Below are 20,963 nucleotides of genomic sequence, written 5' to 3'. Positions count from 1 at the left end.
AAGACTTTGCTTCCTTTCCTCTGCTGCTTGGCTTTGTTAAGCTGTGAATGATCCTGACATTAAAAATCCCTCTCCTTCCTGATTCCTTTCATTACAGGACTTGCATCTGGAATGTTCTGGGACTATCTGAGTGCTTTGCTGTCTTAGATTGATAAATAGACCTGTTTGGTTTTTGTTTTTGTTTTTCGTCTCAGCTAGGCACTGCCTGTTTAGTCTAGATTCCTTTTAACTTCATATTTTAAAGTCTGTCCCACCAGAGTGAGTGATAATATCTAATAAGCCTGCCTTGTTTTCATTATAATGTGGGTAGTTGTTCTTTTTAACCCCTCTAATCTGTGTTTCTGCAGGCTTGTCATCATTACTTCAGAGTGTTACTGCGAACCCTGTGCCAGCCAGTGAAGCCACTTCCCAAAGCACCACAGCCTCCCCTGCGAGCACCACAGGCTCTGCCGTAAAGGGGAGAAATCTACTCTCCAGTACCCAGTCTTTTATTTCCAAAAGCTTCAACTATTCTCCTAGTTCTTCAACTTCTGAAGTCTCTTCGACTTCAGCAAGCAAGGCGTCAGTTGGGCAGAGCCCGGTGCTCCCAAGCACTACGTTTAAACTACCATCCAGTTCTTTGGGATTTACAGGTACCCACAATCCTAGCCCTGCTGCCCCACCTACTGAAGTTACCATGTGCCAATCCTCAGAGGTCTCCAAGCCAAAGCCAGAATCAGAGTCCACCTCTCCAAGCCTGGAAATGAAGATCCACAACTTCTTGAAAGGTAATCCTGGTTTCAGTGGCTTAAACTTAAACATCCCGATCCTAAGCAGCTTGGGATCCAGTGCCCCATCAGAGGGCCATGCCTCAGATTTCCAGCGTGGTCCTACTAGCACTTCAGTTGACAGCATCGATGGAACTCCTGTTCGGGATGAGCGGAGTGGGACACCCACCCAGGATGAGATGATGGATAAGCCCACATCCAGCAGCGTAGACACCATGTCCCTGCTGTCTAAGATCATCAGCCCTGGTTCCTCAACACCCAGCAGTACAAGGTCGCCACCTCCTGGAAGAGATGAAAGCTACCCCCAAGAGCTCCCCAATTCTGTGTCTACATATCGACCGTTTGGCATGGGCAGTGACTCTCCCTACAAGCAGCCTTCTGGTGGAGTTGAGAGGCCATCATCACTGATGGACTCTTCACAGGAGAAGCTCTTCCCAGATACTTCCTTCCAGGAAGACGAGGACTACCGAGATTTTGAGTATTCAGGGCCGCCTCCATCTGCCATGATGAATCTAGAGAAGAAACCAGCCAAATCCATCCTGAAGTCAAGCAAGCTTTCTGATGCCACTGAGTACCAGCCAATCCTGTCTAGTTACAACCACAGGGCCCAAGAGTTTGGGGTCAAGTCTGCCTTCCCTCCATCTGTAAGGGCCCTCCTGGACTCTAGTGAGAACTGTGACCGTCTCTCATCTCCCCCTGGGCTATTTGGTACCTTCAACGTAAGAGGGAACGAACCTGGGTCTGAGCGGTCACCATCACCAAGTAAAAATGATGCATTTTTCACCCCTGACTCCAACCACAGTGGCTTGTCTCAGTCTACTGCTGGGCATCTCACGTTGCCACAGACACAGTACCCAGACTCTCCACACTCAGCCCCACACCGTTCCATTTTCTCTTCACAGAGTACCCTTGCCGCTCCAGCGGGCCACCCACCCACATCAGGTGTGGAAAAAGTCCTGGCCTCCACAATTTCCACCACATCGACGATTGAGTTTAAGAATATGCTTAAAAACGCCTCACGTAAGCCCTCAGATGATAAGCATTTTGGCCAGACACCCAACAAGGGTACTTCAAGTGATGGTGTCGGTCTGTCAAACCTCACCCAGCCCAGCTTGCCCACCACTGACCAACAACAGGAAGAACACTATCGAATAGAAACTCGTGTTTCCTCCTCCTGTTTAGACTTGCCTGACAGCACAGAAGAAAAGGGGGCCCCTATAGAAACTCTAGGTTATCATAACGCAGCTAATAGGAGGATGTCAGGGGAGCCGATACAGACTGTAGAGTCTATACGAGTTCCTGGGAAGGGAAATAGAGGACATGGGCGCGAGGTTTCAAGAGTGGGTTGGTTTGATCTGAGCACACCAGGCAGCTCTTTTGACAATGGTCCCTCAAGTGCCTCTGAGTTGGCATCCCTTGGGGGTGGGGGCAGCGGAGGCCTCACTGGCTTTAAGACAACGCCGTACAAGGAACGGGCACCCCAGTTTCAGGAGAGTGTCACCAGCTTTCGTTCCAACAGTTTCAACTCAACATTTGAGCATCATCTCCCCCCATCCCCTTTGGAACATGGGGCACCCTTCCAGAGAGAGCCAGTGGGGCCGTCATCTGCCCCACCTGCCCCTCCTAAGGATCATGGTGGTATCTTCTCTCGAGAGGCACCCACTCATCTGCCCTCTGTGGATCTTTCGAACCCCTTTACAAAGGAGGCATCTCTGGCCCACACTGGCCCACCACCTCCTCCAGGAGAGCACAGCGGAGTCCCTTTCCCTCCACCTCCCCCTCCTCCACCCCCGGGGGAACTTAGCAGTGGAGGGACTGGTGTCCCCTTTGCTACTCCAGCCCCGCCTCCACCCCCTGTTGACCACTCTGGGGTTGTACCTTTCCCAACTCCACCACTGCCAGAGCATGGAGTGACTGGGGCTGTGGCAGTTTTTCCCAAGGACCATAGTTCCCTCCTTCAAGGGACCATGGCTGAGCATTTTGGGGTGCTCACAGGACCCAGGGACCTCAATGGCCCTGGTCTTAGCCGTGCACGAGAGAGCCTGAGCCTGCCTTCCCATCCTCTGGAGCACCTGGGCCCAGCCCTTGGAGGAGGTGGGGGAGGCAACACCAGCAGCAGTGGCCTTCCCTTGAGTCCCGCACACAGAGACGCCATCGGCCGGAGTGGTATGATTTTACGGAGTCCCCGGCCAGACTTTCGGCCTAGGGAAGCTTTTCTCGGCAGAGACCCATTCCACAGTTTAAAGAGACCCAGGCCACCTTTTGTTAGAGGCCCTCCGTTCTTTGCACCAAAACGCCCATTCTTCCCTCCCAGGTACTGATGGAAATCTGGGGAAGGCATTTTGAACAGTCTAGAGAGCATTGGAAGTAGCAGTTTGGGTTTTTGTTTAAATTTGTTTTTCCTTTCTTGATTTTTTTTTTTTTTTTGCTTTGTTTTGTTTTGTTTTTTGTTTTTTTAAATGAAGGGCCTTCCTTCCAAATTCAGAAAGCATATATGGTAACAGTTTGCTATTATCCAGTCCTCTCTCCACACTTAGGGCCTTTCTAAGTTGTTTGTATTTTTTCTTTAAAAAAAACAAAACACACACACAAGTAAACATAACCAAAGCTACATTATTTGGCTGGGGGAGTGGGGAGGATAACAGTATTTATCCCATCTATTGAGAGATTACTTACATCGAAATAAAACTTGGGTCAGTCCAGGTAATAACGTGCAATGCTGGGGTGTTATTTGGGTCTTGGCCTTGCTGATGGTCAGTAGGAGCAACCCTGTCTCCTTCCCTCTCCAGCTCAGCAGCTTCTGTAACCAGCTTGGCTCCCCGCTTTGTATTTTCTACTCTGCAGAAGACCGAGAGTGTTTGCAGAGGGGAAACATGGGCAGTGTGGGGCCTGTCGGGTTTATTTGCTTTATTCTAAAGGCATGTGGAGACAGAATGCTTTCCTCTTTCCTTTTTTAAGCAGCCTCGTCTGAACTTTTACCAGGCAGTGACTCTGAGGCAGTACAAACTTCATTATGTGCAGTAAAAAGTTTTCTCTTGCTAGATGTGGTAGCACACATAAGTCCAGCACTGGGAGGCAGGGCCAAGAGAAGGGCACCTTTGAGGCCAGCCCGGGCTGTAGAGTGGAACTTTATCTCAGAAAGAAAGGAAAGTTTCTTTGTTGAAAGAAAAAGCTGAATATAATAATTTCAAGGTTAAAATGGGAAATGATCACAATATGTAAAGCTAGGGACGGACCACTCAGTGGTGCTATGTGACCAACTGTCCTTTGTAAACAAGGAAAAGGGAAATATTTTGATGGTTCTCTGTATCTATTCTAAGCCCTTGTCTCCTGCTTTCCCTTTTTCTCCCTCAGTTATTCTGACTAAATTGATAATGAATGTAGGTAAAATGTTGTCCCTGCCTTCTTAAATATTTAAGTAGACACTTAACTTTACTATGGTGCCTAACTGGTGGTTTTCAGCAAACATTAACTATTAGAGAAAGGAAAATATTGTGTCTTTATAGTTTCTTTCTACCCTCACCCATCTCAGTCCTGTATTCATCCTGTTCTTGCTGTTTCAGAGGCGATTGGGTGATATCCTTACATGATACTGTGTAGGTGTGTCTTAGAGGCAGGGGGTACTGCTGGCTGTGTCTTTACTGAGAAAGCAGCGTCCTGAGGAATCCATGTTATCCCTCAGCAAATAGTATCTTGGTGCTTTCAGTACCCACCTCTGACCCTCACCCTCACCCTCATGGCAACTGCTCGTTGCCTGAGTGAGTCATTGCTGTGGAGGGGAGAGCTTTCTTCCCTGCATTAAAAGGTTTGTTTGTGGTTCTGCATCAAATCCCTAAGGGGAAGACAATCGTGGAGCTTGGAGTGCTTCTATCTTTGTATCTGGGAAGCAGACACTGCACACTAGGTTTTCTGGTAGTGTGTTGCACTGGGGCACACACTGAGGACCTCCATCTAGGTGTGCTGCACCAGTGATGAGCTTTTGAAGGAATTCCAGCAAGTTCACACAGAACTCTACAGAGGAAAAGGAGGGCTTTGGATTCCTCAGTGGGGTGGGTAGCGAATGGAGGGAAGGGTGGCCTGTGGTTGAAGACAATCCTTTTGTCTCGGAGCAAACCACTTTTTTTTTTTTTCCTGAAGAAAGGCTGTCCAGCAGAGCCCCGGAGCTGTGATCTGTGTGAGGTACAGCAAGACATCCTCAGAATTCACATCCATTTTGAGCCAGTTCTTCTTTCCTCTCTCAAGCCTTTCTGCCCTATAGATCTCCACAAAAATGCATGATATCATGACCTCGTGTTTGGGGTTGGGTATAACATAGCAAAGCAAAGGAAATATAGTTATATATTGAGTCTTAAGACATTTGTTTAGTAAAAAAGAAAAAGGTATCAAACAAAGAGAATGGGGGCGGGGGCAGGGAAATTGTGACTTTTAGAATTGATTTTTTTTTCCCAGAAATTAAGTGGGGGTATTTTTCAGTCTAGAATAAAAGAATGTGAATTCTTTCTACTGCTCTTATTTAAACTTAAATATACTGTTTACTTGAAAAGGCTCTCTGACTATTTGATTTTCTAAGAAAACAGGGAAGTATCAGGAAAGTGGTTTCTGAGGTGTTGAAGCAGGATAACTGTCTTCAAAAGCATAGCGGCCGTCACAAGACAGGAGTGCGCTGTACAGTTCAAGGACGGACTTTTCAGGGCTTGGGGTTTGTGGGATATTTTTTGTTTTGTTTTTGCCACAAGATCTTCAGTGTGTTTGTTTCAGGGTGGAAGTGGGTGTTATATGAAGCTATCAGATATTTTAAGGAAATCTTCCTACAACAGTAAATGAAGACACCTGTATATATGTGATATAGTGAAACAAAAGACATTTCTGGTATTCATAAAGATAAAACAAGGATTTTATTCTTCCTGTGTCTGTGATTTAAACTCGGTACCATACTCTGGCTTTTGTATTTCACCCTAAGTTTAAAAATAAATAAATAAACAAGATATTTTTTAAAGAATGCACAACATAGTGTGTCTTAGCAAGGACATGAGTCATATGAAGCAGAGTGAGTAGTTGTCACTAAGTTCCTTGATGCTCACTGTAAAAACACAAAGAGTTCCACGAATACTCTAGTACCACACAGAAGTACCACAGTGGTGCTGTGTCAAATAGGACCCTGAAGGATTTTCTGAGAGTTGATTCAGCTTAGATGGGAGCTCCCTCCCTGCAACTCTCTGCCTTCCTGGTGTCAGCAGAACTTGGTTTGACTCCTAGGAAGGTATCATGAGCAGACTAGGACTTTTCTCCTCTCTGAACCCAGAAACCTTGTTTATGAAAAGTGTGGTACAGTAAGCTGGTCTCGACCATGTGAGTGGGCTCAGGTTTCTCACTGCAGAGTATCCACCCAGTCCTAATATTACCTGTTGATGGAGTTAGGCCTCAGCTGTTAGTTTTTGAAGCGGCTGTAAATTACTGCTCCTCCCCCACCATCTTCATATTTTTAACTGGTGGGGTTACCTGTTAAAATTTAAAAAAAAAGATATGTTGGATTGATATTCTCTCACGTGTTCAGTGTGGAAAACAAGTACATGCTTTAGAGGCAACAACAGTGAAATCCTTTTGGAATGTGTATTAATATCATTTAATAAAATAACTAGTTCTAAAGGTTTGACATTTTTCTTTGAGATTGGGGCTTTGACCAAGGGCCCTTGGCTTTTCTGGTAAGTGCAAGCAAAAGTGACTTCTCCAGGAGCCAAAACTGCAGCATTGTAGCACAGACCTATGGTCAGAGATACTAAATTTCCTCCGTTGAAGATGCATCATGGCTATCCAGGGCCAAAGGTGAAACAGGCTACAGAATGGAGAAAGAGTCTGGGGACAGCCCTGAAGATGCCACTAGACTGCCTTTCCACCTGAGGGTATGTGGGAAGGACAAAAGGTGGTATGTGTGGGCACACACACCTGAGGCACATGTGCCGCAGACCCCCACCCCAACCCTGTATGTTTTCTTCATAGCCACTTGCACTTACCTCTCCCAGCGTCTTGGAAAAAAACAAACTGTCTCCAATACTTTGTTTTCCAGCTTAATAAAATATGTTTTTGTTTGTTGCGTGGTTAACTTTTCCCCTCTCACATTGGCCTTTGCCAGCTCTCCTCTTGACTCGTGTATTTGTGTCACTGAAGTCTAGCTGAGCCTCTAAGATCCTGATGGCCTTCTGGGTTGTTTGTTTGATCCTCTATATTGTCATAGGTGGGATGAGACCATGGTGCTCTGGAGGGTGGTCGGTATATACTATGTAGATAATTGTGTTTTACAAATACTGTACCTTTGTGAACCAAGGGGGAAAAAAGGTTTTCATTGTAGCACCTGAGTGCCAGGCACCCTACCATTGAAGTACATCCCTAGCCTTCAAGGAACATTTTTAAAGTAATCATAGAATTGGAGGGAATGTGTGGAAATGGGTCCTTCTGGTCAACTATCCATATCTGTCCTTGGTGTCATATTGGTGATTGATATGTCATGCAGAAACCATACTTAGCTCTTCTCTCTTACTCCATCCTTTTTCATAACCTAGTGAGGCTTAATAAATGGAATGTCGGCTTTAAAGGATCACAAGGGATAGTCACTTCATCTGGGCCAGGCCTGGGTCACTGGCAGGGTAGAAGACTCTGAATAGCAGCTCTGAGTTCATGAAGTTCCATGTGTCACGAGATCTCAGAAATAGCAGCAGTCTGGCGAGCACACCCAACTGCTAGAGTGTTCTACTATAGAGACAATGGAATCTGGCTCCACTTCAGAGTTCAGTACCTAGCTGACAGCTCTACCTTTGAAAGAGCACCAATTTTTAGACTTCTTCCTTGGCTTCTGCTCCCCGCCCCCAGATTGTTTTATACACAGCAGGAGTGAGTTACCTCCTCTTGTGTGTAGACTTAGTAACGCCATCAGAATGGGTTTGGGGGTATTAGGGTGTTTCTCATACTTATGAGTAACTAGAGACAAGTCTGGTCAGTTGCCGTTCACAATTGCTAAGGAATAACTCACACGGATGCTGTGGAGATGAGGCTTCTAGAAGGTCACCTGTAAGAGCCATCTCTAAAGTAAACATCCTGTTCTGTGTAGAAGGGGAGAACATGACTTAAAGGAAGAAGTGTGATTTTTTTAAAAATGACGTCAGAGTTACTTGTGGAAAGAACTTTTTTTCCGCCTTGGCCGCAAAGATGAGGTTGGGAGGGCAGGCTGATTCATTGTAGAGCATCTGCTTAGCACATAAAAGGCCCCAGTTTGATTCCTTAACATCAGGAAACAAGAAGACTGGAATTTATTTAGACATAATTATGGTTACCTGGGGGGGGGGGGGAACAAAGGGGATTGGGTTGTGATTTGTTTGGGGTTTGTTTTCTTTTTTGTGCTTGGGGTTGAACTCACGACCTCATACATATTAGGCACTGTATCCCAGCCCCTCCTGGTTTTCTCTTTGTTTTCCTCGTCCCTTTGTTCTCACCTAGGCTGGAAAATATCAATATGGGTGGAGGCACTAGTGACAGCTGAGAAACAAAAGCCACATCTGTTCATGTTTGACTCAAAAGGATGCTGGCTAACCCAGTCCACCCTGGACTTGTAGGTTCAGGGCAAACCAAATGTTCTCAGCCTCTTTTATTTTCTATCTCTTGTATCCTGTTGTATTTGTAAGATGCTCAAGTTCTTTGTCAACTGGTCTATGGAAAACAAAGGATCTGATGCTCTCTGTCTTTTTCTTAGGGTACCTATGAGAATGAGGAGAACATTGACAGCATCCAGTCATTCCCCCTTTCATGTGCTAGAGCCCTGGGCCCCCTACATGAGAGTCCTGTAAAGCAGCTGGTCCTTGCTGAGGGCAGTAGAAATAAAAGTATAAAGCTGGCCCCGTGTTAGAATGTACACAGACAATACTGAATAGTCTTAAACCCGAGTTACCAGCACGACTTATGGACTGGAGCTATAAGAGTGGCAAAGTTACCATTTTTGAGACTCTGAGCCCCAATGTCTCTTGGGAAAAGTGGCAACAATTTTTCACATTTTGGGTGCTAGTAAGCAGAATTTGCTTCCAATAGCTAAAATGAATTTGGGACTATGTACTGATCCCGATAAATGAAAAGTATTCATTGGAGATAGTTACAAGTAGTTTGAACCTATAAAATGAATATTTTTTTTTTTTTTTTTTTGGTTTTTTGAGACAAGGCTATACAGAGAAACCCTGTCCTGGAACTCACTCTGTAGACCAGGCTGGCCTCGAACTCAGAAATCCGCCTACCTCTGCCTCCCGAGTGCTGGATTAAAGGCGTGTGCCACCATGCCCGGCCCCTAAAATGAATATCTTAACCAAAACTTTGATCAAGTGAGGATGCCTGGTCTAAAAGTAGAAGAAACCTGAGGAGTTGCTTTATTTTAATTAAGGATTTGGGGTGCCCTGTATTGCAGACTTCCTTCTCCTTCTGTGGACCTCATTTACTCAGTGTCTGTAGCCAGTTTGTAGGAACAAGTTAGGAAACATCACATTTCTTGACTTTTTCTTGAAAGTACTTCACTCTAAAAGTCCTGTGGGCACAAGTGTCTGGGCCATGTGCTTCAGGGAAGGAAAAGGAAAGAAATGCATGTTAGCAAGCATGACCCATTATGAGTATGGTCTTAGAGAAGTGATGTGACTCTGAGCAACCCAGGCTGTGGCTTTGGACAGACTAGGACTTGGCCTTGAGATCATTTTCCAGGGTTTCAAGGGAGCATAAGAACACTACTGACAGAGTTGTTCTGGGAATAAGATGGAATTGTGAAATAGTGCCGCATCTCGGGATCCTGGCAGGCAAGAGTGGGCTGAGCAAGAAAGTTGCAGAGGTGTTTTCCAGGTAGACTAAAAGTTTAATACCTCCTGAAGCCAAGGCATGTACAAGGAGAACAAGTATGTATTGGCCTTAGATACCTGGCTTGCTACAGTGGGTGAGGGAATAACACAACATTCCTTCTTCCACTGCAGGTTGTGTGATGTTGGTAGCTGAACAGTCAGCCCAGTGCACTGCACATAGTAAATGTTAAAGGATGCGTGTAAGAAGCTGTCATTCCAGGGTGGTCCCCCCCTGTGATCCTAACAAAAGGACACTGTAGAATCATTTTTTAAATTGTGACAAAAATCTCTACCTTTTGAAGTTTCCAGTCACTACATGATCAGTACATATTTAACATATATTTATTGAGCACCTCCTAGTTTGTTGTCTGCAGTATGACGCTACCCTGCCTCTCTTATAGTGCCACAAGAAAATCTAGGTCTGCCATTGCCATTCTTTCTGAATGCTGCACTCTGACCACAAGAACACACACACACGATCTTCCTCCCCACAGCCTTGTCTCTTTCTTTGTATTTCAGGATGCCTAAAATATCAGAAGATGGAGCCCCAGAGTGGCCTATGACTCAAGTCAGCTGCCCTCCTCAGGCAGAACGAACGTTGGGCCTCTTTGGAAGCCTAGGTTAAGCAGCTTGTACTGACAACTCTTCCACAAGACCCCATGACCCCATCACCACTGCAATCTGGGAACGGACTAAGTGTCCCCACCCCCAGGTGAGGGACAAATTGAGCCTTCACAGGTGCTAATAAGTTCATTTCCCTTTATGCTTCTCCACACATCTGACTGTGTTTCTGTTTTTACTGTGTAAAGCTAATATGCCTAGCTCTGCATCTGAGATTTAATGGAGAGAGATCAAAGAAAGAATAAAGAAAGATGAAGGCTGGGGTGCTGATGAGAGACAAAGGCTTATGTAAGGAACAGAGAACAAGATGTTGGATGTCTCTAAGATGGTCAGGGAGTCTATTGGAAATATGGAAAGAACAAGGTAGTTTGGAAGAGTGCACACTGCAGATTCATCAGCACGCATGTTTTTTTACCTTAAACTACCTTCTGTGATCTTTGAATTCCACATCTGAGACCTGTAAGATGGATCAGCAGATAACAGGTACTTGCTGCCCAAGCCTGGCAACGTGACTTTGACCCCTAAGACCCATGTAAGGTGAAAGGACAGAACTGGCCACAGAAAGGTAGCATGTGACCTACAAAACTGTGCCACCCACGCCTTCAAAGATTCTTCACACACACATAATAATGATTGATTGATTAAATTCCATATCTGTGATATTAAGAGCTCTCTAAAGTTCCTCCCCCACGACTGCAAAGATAGTCTTAGAGTTGTTACATTCAGTGGTAATAACAGTGTCTTGCAAGCCGGGCAGTGGGCGTGCACGCTTTTAATCCCAGCACTTGGAAGGCAGAGGCAGGCGGATTTCTACACTTGATCTTAGCCAAAAGGCCGAGAAGCGATGGCAGGCGGATCTACAGAGTGAGTTCCAGGATAGCTAACAACATAGAAAACAACAACAAAAACCAGTGTCTTGCTGCTGGTGCTAATTATCATATAGCAAGCACCTAGATGAGCAATTTACACAAGATGTACCTTCAGAGCTGGAACATATATTTTTATTCTTGTTTTATAGATTAAAAAAAATCGAGATTACAGAAAGTTTATTTAAAAAAAAAACAAAACTTAATGCCAGATCCAGGATTTACACTAGATGTTTAGTTCCAGTGTCTATACTTGTTTCTTGCCAGCTTTAAGGATGCTTAATAAATTTTATAATTAAAGGAAAATGACTAACTTCCACTTCCTGTTTTTCTCTCATTCTTGCCCCCAGGAGGTATGCCCTGTCCTCAAAGTTGGATGCCTTCTTGTCACTTTGGGAACCTAGACTGCAGGTGTGTGCTACAGCTTCCACTTTCCGGCCAACCGGAACCTTTCCCAGAGCGGCTGCTGCTGTGTGGGTCCTGCCTCAGCGGAGTTCCTGGGGGTGGTGCCCGGCCGGAATGGCGGCTACGTTATCCAATAGGAAAGGGTATTACTGGCTTAGAAGCCAATGAGGATCCTGGTGAGGAAGAAGCGGTGATCTGAGCATGGAGATACCGACTTGAGACAGCATGGGTCTCTGTCTGAGGTGGCGCCGGCTTGGGTTCCCACTCCCAGAGTTCCGCCGCTGCGAGCTCCACACCGTGCGTGAGGTACGCCAAGCTCTCAACCATCTGGTCCAGCAGAGTCCAAGGGGGCAGGCTATCCAGCCCCTCCTGGACCCTGCTGCCCCACTCGGAAATGTGCGGTCCCTTTGAATCCCCAATTTAAGACCTAGTGTCACCCAGTTCTCACCTTAAAACCAATGCTTCTTAAACACCCATAACCCCTACCTCCCCCATTCCGGAGTAGTGGAAATAAGCCCGCGATACCTCCTAACGTGCCTTTCCCTTCAGGCCTCTGCACCAACTCCTCCACATTGGTTGGCAGAACGATTTGGCCTTTTTGAGGAGCTATGGACCGCTCACGTGAAAAAGTTAGCAAGTATGACACAGAAGAAAGCCCGGGCTATTAAGATATCACTTCCTGAAGGCCAGAAGGTAGATGCTGTTGCATGGAACACAACCCCTTACCAACTGGCCCATCAGATCAGGTATCAAGCCAGCCTCTACCTACAAGAATTATTTTTCTGTCCTTTTCTGCACCCGGTCAGAAAAAGAAAGCATCTTTTTGTTTCTCTTTGGTTTTTCGAGACAGGGTTTCTCTGTGTAGCCCTGGCTGTCTTGGAACTCACACTGTAGACCAGGCTGGCCTCAAACTCAGAAATCCGCCTGCCTCTGCCTCCCAAGAATTGGGATTAAAGGCGTGCACCACCACTGTCTGGCTACATTATTTTCTTTTTCTTTGTTTTCCATCAGAAAGGTGTAGTCTTTGGGCAGGGAGAGGGTTAGGGTTGGGGAGGGGCTCAGTAACTCATTTAATTGATTGTCACACAAGCATAAGGACCTGAGATCTGAATTTGATCTTGCAATCCATATAGTGGAAGGAAACTGACTCCTAAAAATTGTCCTCTGACCCCCCCCCACACACACACACTAGCTTGTGTGCCCCCCACCCACCTATAAATAAACGAAACAATAGTTTCAGGTTAAAAATAAAAAGGGTGTGGTGACATGTGCATGTAATCCCAGAACTGGATAGGCAGAGACAAGCAGATCCCTGCATTTTCTGGCCAGCCAGCCTAGCCTGCTGGCGATGCTCTTTGCCAAAGAAAGACCCTCTTCTCAAGGCATGATTGTTGACTCCCGAGGAAGAATGCACACCTACTCCCCCAGAAAAGCATCTTGTTAAAAGAAAAAAAATGGCCGGGCGGTGGTGGCGCATGCCTTTAGTCCCAGCACTTGGGAGGCAAAGGCAGGTGGATTTCTTGAGTTCGAGGCCAGCCTGATCTACAAAGTGAATTCCAGGACAGCCAGGGCTACACAGAGAAACCCTGTCTTGAAAAACCAAAAAAAAAAAGGGGGGGGGTGTTGGCTGGGTGTGGTGGTGAATCCCAGAATTCATTGTCAGAGGCAGGTGGATCTCTGAATACAAGGCCAGCCTGGTATATCATCTTCAGTTCCAGGACAGCCCAGGCTGTGTAGAGAGGCCCTTTTTTCTAAATAAATAAATATGATTTAATTTTTTTACATTTGTGTGTGTATGTGTACACAGACATCCTTGTCCAAATGCTCACATGTGTGCCCCTACAAATGCAAGCACAGTGTACATGTGGAGGTCAAAGAAAACTTTTGGGGGTAAGTTCTCACCCTCCACTGTGTGGGTTCCAGGGACTGAACTCAGTTCGTCATGCTTGGGAGCAAGCACCCATAACAGCTCACAAACATTTTGAACACCCCAACTTTGAGCTGTATTGATGAGTTTCCTCCACTTCCTGGGTTCTAAGGTTATAGGTATATACCACCATTTCTAGTTTCTACTCCCATATAATGCTGGGAGTAAAACCCAGGGGGTTGCTGTTGTTTTTAAGTGTCGCGGACAATTTTATTTTAGTTTAAATTAAAACTTTCATGGTAGGCACACTGTAAATCTTAGCAGCTGCCCTGAATAAAACAAGGAGAGAAGAGGATGAAGCCGTGCTGGTTTAAGTTGTCATGGAGGTCAGAATAAGGAAAGAGGGCAGGAAACAGTGTGCCTTTGTAACTCTGGCCACAGAGGAGTGCTTATAGCCAGCCACACCTTGTGGTGGCTTCCAAAACGACACCGCTCCTCCACACTCCCACTACTGAGACTGCCTCACTCCAGCCTGGCCTTGAATTTAGGAAAACCCTCCTGCTTAGGCCTCCCACGTGCTGAGATTGCAGGTGTGAACGCCTAGGCTCAGATAGTCCTTCTTGCCAAGCATAGTGCTACAGGCCTGTAATCTTAGCATTCAGAAAGTGGAGGTCAAAGATTCAGAATTCAGGGCCAGCCTGGGCCAAACAGCAAGACCTATCTTTAAAATAGAGGGTAGGATGGGGGCTTTTTTTGTAAGGATTTGTCTTTATAGTTTCAGAATTTTTGCCCTTCCCAGTGGATACATTGGGAAAAGAAATAGCAGGTCTTTACTGCTCTGGAAACTTATTTCCACTCGGCAAATTAGAGTTGCTGAGAGAAGTCAGCCTCCTCCCTGCGGATTGTAACACTGTCTTCATTCCCACTACCCTCCTACTGCTACAGTGTAACACTGGCTGATACTGCCGTGGCTGCTGAAGTAAACGGAGAACTTTACGATCTGGACCGACCCTTGGAGACAGATTGTCACCTCAGATTTCTGACATTTGATTCCCCAGAGGGCAAAGCGGTAGGTTTCTCCCATATGGTGAGCACAGTGCCTAATTATCTGAGTGGTCTTTAAACGGGAAAATTCAATTCTTCTTTTGCTTCACTCTCTCAGCTCAAAAGTGGGGAGGAGACGGATTATTCCTGTCGAGCCTGGAAAGCCTTCATGGAGGCTTTTATTTAGCATTGGTCTGTGAAGCACATACCTTGTGTGCTAGTGAAAGGGGGAGAAAAGGCTGAGAAATAGGATAACGTGCCTATTCAACCTCTTGTGCACACAGTGTCAGTCATCCGTGATGTCTGCTCAGCTCTCATGGGTTCCATAACTGAGCACAAAACCCAGGGACCTTCCGCTTCGTTTGTTATTAGAGTCCAGAAAAATATATTTATCATCTAAATGTGACTAGTGAACCAACCCAAGAATAGTTCCATCGCAGCAGATCCCAGGAACAGAAAATAATGGCACTAAGCAAAACAGACTGCTAGGACAGCTACTGGGTGGGGCCCCGGTGTGTAGCAACAACACACAACGCAGTATCAACAGCAGCAAAGCCAGAAGTCTAAAGAACTGTGGGTTGGTTTTGTCTTTTTAAGACAATGTCTGGCTGTGTAGCCCAAGTTCAGGCTCCAGCTAGAGCTTTCCCTCCAGCCAGCACATGTTTTATACGTAGTATACACTGAAGCCCTGAAGCTTACAGGAGCAGCAAAGGCCACCGGCCTGGCCTCCTGGTCCAGGAAACACTGAGGATGTGTAGGGTGGACCCACACTTCCACTCAGTAGCAGAAGAAACAATACTGACCCTCTGCTTTCTGTAAATGTTTTTTATTTGGGGCTGGAGAGATGACTCAGCAGTCAAGAGCAGCAGCTATTCCTCTAAATAACCAGGATTCAATCCCAGCACCCACATGGCAGCTTCTAACTGTCTGAAACTCCAGTTCCAGGAAATCCATGACAGCAGGCATGCATGTGGTGCACATACCTGCGCAGGAAGGCACAGTACCTATATATACGTGTGTGTGTGCATTACATGCATGTGATTACATGCATGCCTGGTGTCTATAGAGTCTACAGGAGGGTGTCAGATCCCAGGAAATCAGAGTTATAGGTGGTTGTAAGCTACCTGATTCAGGTACTCAGAACCAAAACTGGGTCGTCTGCAAGAGCAAGTGTTCTTAACCATTGGTCCATCTCTCCAGCCCCCATTTACAACAACTGTTTACTATTCCTTCAAGTCATCTTGAGACATGTAGGGTCTGGGTTCTGTGGCAGGCAGTCATAATGCAAGCATCCCAGCTTTGCCAGCAGCCTCTCTGAGGAAAGCATTAGTGCTGGGACTTAACAGGAGTTTGAAGCGCTCAGACCTCGTTCTTGTGAATGCAGGTGTTCTGGCACTCTAGTGCCCATGTGCTGGGGGCTGCAGCTGAGCAACAATTGGGTGCTGTTCTCTGCCGAGGTCCAAGCACAGATTCGGGCTTTTACCATGACTTCTTCCTGGGAAAAGAACGGTGAGCAGTCCAAAAAAAGGAGTCTGGTTCTGGGGTGGTTTCTGGGGTCTTGGTTTAGAGGAGAAGCTAAGAGATCTTCTAGGCACCAAACAGGAACTTCCATCCCTTCTCCAGTGTGTCTCTCTCCTGACCGCTGAAACTCACCTTTTCTGCTCTTCCCAAATTCAAATGTTACCTCACCCTCATTACTCTTTTCCATCTGGCATTCCTCTCTCAATAGACACTCCCTCCCCTTCCCTTCCTCCCTCCCTCTCTTTCTCATTTTGTAGCCCAGGCTGTTGTTGAACTCAGATCCTCCTGTCTTGTCTAAAGAGTACTTGCCGAGGATGAGCAAGGCCCTGGGTTCAATCTCCAGCACCATACACACAGAGAAAATCTACACTTGCTTTCCTATTTATGTTTAAGTTTGTCTTTGCCAGTAATTACAGATTTGTCAAAGGTCAGGACTTTACTCCCTAGCTAGCATGTCATCACTCAGGAGTTGTCTCTGAAGAAGCAAGTTAACAAACTCCCTTTTCCAGGACAGTCCGCAGCGCAGAGTTGCCCATTTTAGAGCGGATTTGCCAGGAGCTCATAGCTGCTGCACAGCCTTTCCGAAGGCTAGAGGCTTCCCGGGATCAGCTTCGCCAGCTCTTCAAGGTGAATCAGCTGTGTGAGAGAGGAACTTGGTAAGGCTTGAAGGAAAGGGTGACGCCCAGGGCGTCCTATCGGATTCACGGTCTCTGTCTGCCTTCTTCCAGGACAACCACTTTAAGCTTCATCTGATTGAGGAGAAAGTGACAGGCCCAACGGCAACAGTGTATGGGTGAGCCTTGTCAAGAGGGAAAAACGCAGGGGCGCTCTGAGGAGGCCAGACCTGGGGTAAAGGAAGGGTGGCGGCAGATGAACCACACTGCTCCAGAAAAAGAAATGGAAGGAGAGGTTTGTTTTTGTTTGCCATTGCTCTGTCAGCAAGACAGTTCTCTCCTCAACACCTCTTCTGTCAGCTGAAGCCCTGAAAGGGAGGAGAAAGGGAAACAGGAGAGCCTGGGAACCTCCTTCTCTCCGGTGTGGCATGTCGGTTCACTGGCTCACCTTCTCTCAGGTGTGGCATGTCGGTTGACCTGTGCCGGGGCCCCCATCTTCGGCACACTGGACAGATTGGAGCACTGAAGCTGCTCACGGTGAGTAGTGGGGTTAGCGTTAGGGTGGTACTCCCGTTATCCCAGGAGAAAGCTAGAGAATGGAGAGGGTGGTCCTTTCTCTCCTACCCCATCTCTGTTCTCGTGGCTGATGAGGGGATCTAGGAGAAAAGAGGGTTTTCTCCATTCTGAAATCCCAAGGTTTCATGGGAGGTACTGGAGCCCCTGCCAGAGCCCAGAATTCAGTTTAGACTCTGTAGTCTGGATCTGCATTAAGGGAAATAAAGCAAGAGACCGTGAGCAGACTAGACAAGGTCATGTGGGGTTGGTGACACTGTTTGACAGATACTAGGGAAAGCTGTGACCAAGGAGCGGTCGTGTCTTCCCTGAAAGTGCTGTCCCTAGACTTTGTGTCACTGTATGAGACACAAAGCTGAAGCTGAAGCTAGCAAGAGACAGATGTATGTGTAGAAAAAACCTCCTGTAAACGCAACAACTGCAGTCTGATTCTGCTACTCATGAGGTATGCAGCTTTGGCCAGATCTCCTTACCTGCTGTTTGTGTCTATAAAACAAGACTGACTATTCCTGTAGCACTGGTAAGGCCACACCATACAAACAGAGCCATCAAGCTCAGACAAGAGTGTTTAAGGGAAAGGCTATAATTTGTCAGTTTGTTCAAGGCAGGCATGTGGCCTGTGATCCCAACACTTGGGAAATGGAGGCAGAAGACAAGGAGTTCAAGGTTATCCTTGAATGATACATCAAGTTGAGGTCAGCTTTGACCGTTTGAGACCCTGTCTTAAAACATCAGCAAAGGTTCTTAGTTAAATTGGGTTGTTTGTTTTTTGGTTGGTTTTTCGAAACAGGACTTCCCCTGTGTAGGTAGCCCTGGCTGTCCTGGAATTTGCTTTGTAGACCAGGCTGACCTCAAACTCACAGAGATCCAACTGCCTCTGCCAAGTGCTGGGGTTAAAGGCATTCACCATCACACCCGGCTCTTACTAATAACAGGGTTTCTCTGTTTAGCCCTGGCTGTCCTGGAACTCACTTTGTAGACCAGGCTGGCCTCGAACTCAGAAATCCGCCTGCCTCTGCCTCCTGAGTGTGATGGGATTAAAGGCCACCATGCCCGGCTTTACTAATACTCTTAAAGAGCAAGCAGAGGCATTTGAATGTCATGTAGCTAGGAGTACTGTGTAGTGTGGAAGATTGGCTTTCCCAGCAGCTGTATGGAATATTGATAAGGAGTGGTGGACAGGCCGACGTTTGACCATAGTTTAGTTTTTCTCCTAACAAGTCATTAATTAGGAGGTGGAACTAAACATAAGAGGACAAGGGTGCAGTGGGCAGTGAGAATGTAGAGAAAAAGATGGCTGTGTGACATTACACCTCGTGCATGCATGCATGCATACATACATACATACATACATACATACATACATGGGATATATAAAAGACATGATCCAGGTAAGATGCAATCCCATGGGTATTAGTAGTAGGAAAAGTAAAGAGGTGAACTGATCTTCATATGCATCCATACATATAAAACATGATCCAGGTAGCCCAAGGAGGAACATGCAGTCCTATGGGTACTGATGGTAGAAAAAGTAATGAGATGAACTGATGTTCAAGTTCATCTCTGAACTGAGAGCATCAGAGACTTGACAGGAGAGCCAGTGTCTCTGGTCTGCCTCATCTTCCCTTGACTCCCTCCACCCTCACAGAACTCCTCAGCCTTGTGGAGGTCCTCGGGAGCACCTGAGACACTGCAGAGGGTGTCAGGAATCTCTTTCCCCAAAGTAGAGTTACTGAGGAACTGGGAAGCTCGAAGAGAGGAAGCAGAGCTAAGAGACCACAGACGAATTGGGAAGGTACAGAGCACGGGAGAGTGGGCAGGTGCTGGAGGGTGAGGGCAAGGAATGTGAGCTGCTCTTCTGTTGGCTTTTTATCTTGACTTTTGTTTCAGTTTTCATTTGTTTTAGACAGGTCTCATGTAGACTGGGCTGGCTTCCTGCTATAGCTAAGACAGACCCAAACCCTCGACCTTCCTCCACTCCCTCCCAAGTACTGAGAGTAAAGGGTCAAACAACCATACCTGGTGGAAGAGTGTGATTGTAACCTGCCAGAAGATTCGGTCAGAGGGAGTAGCTCTGACACTTGCTTCTCTAGTTCCAAAGCCCTCCCCCACTTGAGTGATGGTCACATTCTTTCCCCAGGAACAGGAGCTCTTCTTCTTCCATGAACTGAGCCCTGGGAGCTGTTTTTTCTTGCCACGAGGGACAAGAGTCTATAATGCCCTGGTGGCTTTCATCAGGGTAAGGTGGACACGAGTCTAGGGGAAAGGGATGGAGCCAAGGTGTTTGAGTTTGGCTCAAGCACGCAGGCATGTGCCTAGAGTCCTAGCACCAAGAGACTAAAAAAGAAGTGTCATGAGTTTGAGGACAGCCTGGGCCACATAGTAGGATCTTGTCTCAAAGGGAGAAGGAGTAGGGAGTGAGAGCAGAGTCTTGTAGAGGCCTGGTGACTTAACCAGGTGCTCCTGCTGTGTACTCTGAAGCAGCTTAGAGAATTGGTCGGCATGGTATTTAAAAGCTTTTGGCTTTGGTCAGCATGGTCTGAACCTCCAAGAGAATCACAAAGCTTTTATCTCCTCTCCTTCCAGTTACATTTGATATTTGATGTCTGTTTTCACCTTTGCAGGCTGAGTATGCCCGCCGTGGTTTCTCAGAGGTGAAAACTCCCACACTGTTTTCTACAAAACTCTGGGAACAGTCAGGGCACTGGGAACACTATAGGGCAGACATGTTTTCCCTGAAGCCCCCTGGCACTGATGGTGTCGACAACTCCCAGAATGGCCATCCTGCCAGGTGTCCCAAAGACACACTTGCTCTAAAGCCCATGAACTGCCCTGCACACTGGTGAGTTGGGGGTCAGGAGGGCAGCTCCTCCTGGGCTGGGATACAGGTCACCAAATGTAAAGTAATAGAAAGTACTTTGGAGCTGGGCGAGGTGGCGCACGCCTTTATTCCCAGGATTCTTGGCACAGGCAAGCAGATTTCTGAGTTTGAAGCCAGCCTGGTCTACAAAGCTAGTTCTAGGATAGTTAAGGCTACAAAGAGAAACCCTGTCTCAAAAAACCAGAAAGGAAGGAAGGAAAGAAGGAAGAGAACAAACCTTGGAAAGAATATTGAGGCATCTAATTTGGGCCTTGAATCTACATCCAGTGGATTCAAGTTTAGCCAAGTGAATTTTGGGAAATTATTCTATTTCTTGGGCATGTGTGTTCTTAGGTAATGGCAAGGCTCTGTGCCCATCTCAGAGTATGGACAGTAAATGCCTACTATGGTGTGACTAAGGGTCTAACTCTTTTTTTCTAGACAGGGTCTCACTATGTAACCCTGGTTGGTCCCAGACTCACTACATAGACCAGGCTGGCCTCAGACTCTGAGGAGAGCATGCTGAGATGGGGAGGGTGACAGCTAGGATTGTAGAGAAAGTGGATACTCAGTGTTAGGCCTGGTGGCACACAGCTGTAATCTCAGAACTGAGGAGGCAAAGGCAGAAAGATGATGAGTTTGAGACCAGTCTAGAACACAGCGAGTTCTAGGTCAGCCAAGGTTGCATACTAAAGCCAGGGTTCATTTTCCCTATGGCCCTGAATCTGTTATCATCCCAATCTCAGCCTGATGTTTGCCCACCGGCCCAGATCCTGGAGGGAACTGCCTGTGCGACTGGCTGATTTCGGAGTCCTGCATCGGGCTGAGGCCTCTGGCAGTCTGGGAGGATTAACGCGGCTGTGGCGCTTCCAGCAGGATGATGCTCACATCTTTTGTGCACCCCATCAGGTGGTTTTCCATGTTCATTAAAAGTGTCAACTTTCTTTGCCTTTTTTTTTTTTTTTTT

At 46.6% G+C, this 20,963-nt stretch overlaps 2 protein-coding genes across 4 annotated transcripts in view; both read left to right on the top strand.

The window, feature by feature from the left end:
- Window positions 1-3,474, top strand: part of Rprd2 (regulation of nuclear pre-mRNA domain containing 2) — a 53,358-nt gene extending 49,884 nt beyond the window's left edge. For 2 of the 3 annotated variants that reach the window (XM_021157255.2, XM_021157254.2), the window contains one exon: window positions 348-3,474. In XM_021157255.2, the coding sequence (XP_021012914.1) occupies window positions 348-3,088 (2,741 nt within the window). In that variant the 3' untranslated portion in view covers window positions 3,089-3,474. The remainder of the gene's footprint in view (window positions 1-347) is intronic. The other variant, XM_021157257.2, reaches the window with a different exon arrangement.
- An 8,134-nt stretch (window positions 3,475-11,608) lies between these two features.
- The window catches only part of Tars2 (threonyl-tRNA synthetase 2, mitochondrial), a 17,089-nt gene continuing 7,734 nt past the window's right edge, over window positions 11,609-20,963 (top strand). Inside the window, exons 1-11 of the mRNA XM_021157458.2 lie at window positions 11,609-11,823; window positions 12,067-12,263; window positions 14,330-14,453; window positions 15,813-15,937; window positions 16,459-16,576; window positions 16,678-16,742; window positions 17,022-17,100; window positions 18,785-18,931; window positions 19,277-19,375; window positions 19,761-19,978; window positions 20,743-20,905. Coding sequence (XP_021013117.1) covers window positions 11,743-11,823; window positions 12,067-12,263; window positions 14,330-14,453; window positions 15,813-15,937; window positions 16,459-16,576; window positions 16,678-16,742; window positions 17,022-17,100; window positions 18,785-18,931; window positions 19,277-19,375; window positions 19,761-19,978; window positions 20,743-20,905 — 1,416 coding nt within the window. The 5' untranslated portion in view covers window positions 11,609-11,742. The remainder of the gene's footprint in view (window positions 11,824-12,066; window positions 12,264-14,329; window positions 14,454-15,812; window positions 15,938-16,458; window positions 16,577-16,677; window positions 16,743-17,021; window positions 17,101-18,784; window positions 18,932-19,276; window positions 19,376-19,760; window positions 19,979-20,742; window positions 20,906-20,963) is intronic.

The sequence above is a fragment of the Mus caroli genome, chromosome 3 (assembly GCF_900094665.2).
Source record: "Mus caroli chromosome 3, CAROLI_EIJ_v1.1, whole genome shotgun sequence".
NCBI classification, from domain to species: Eukaryota; Metazoa; Chordata; class Mammalia; order Rodentia; family Muridae; genus Mus; species Mus caroli.
The sequence above is the reverse complement of the archived record's forward strand: the minus strand, read 5'-3'. Positions and strand labels throughout refer to the sequence as shown.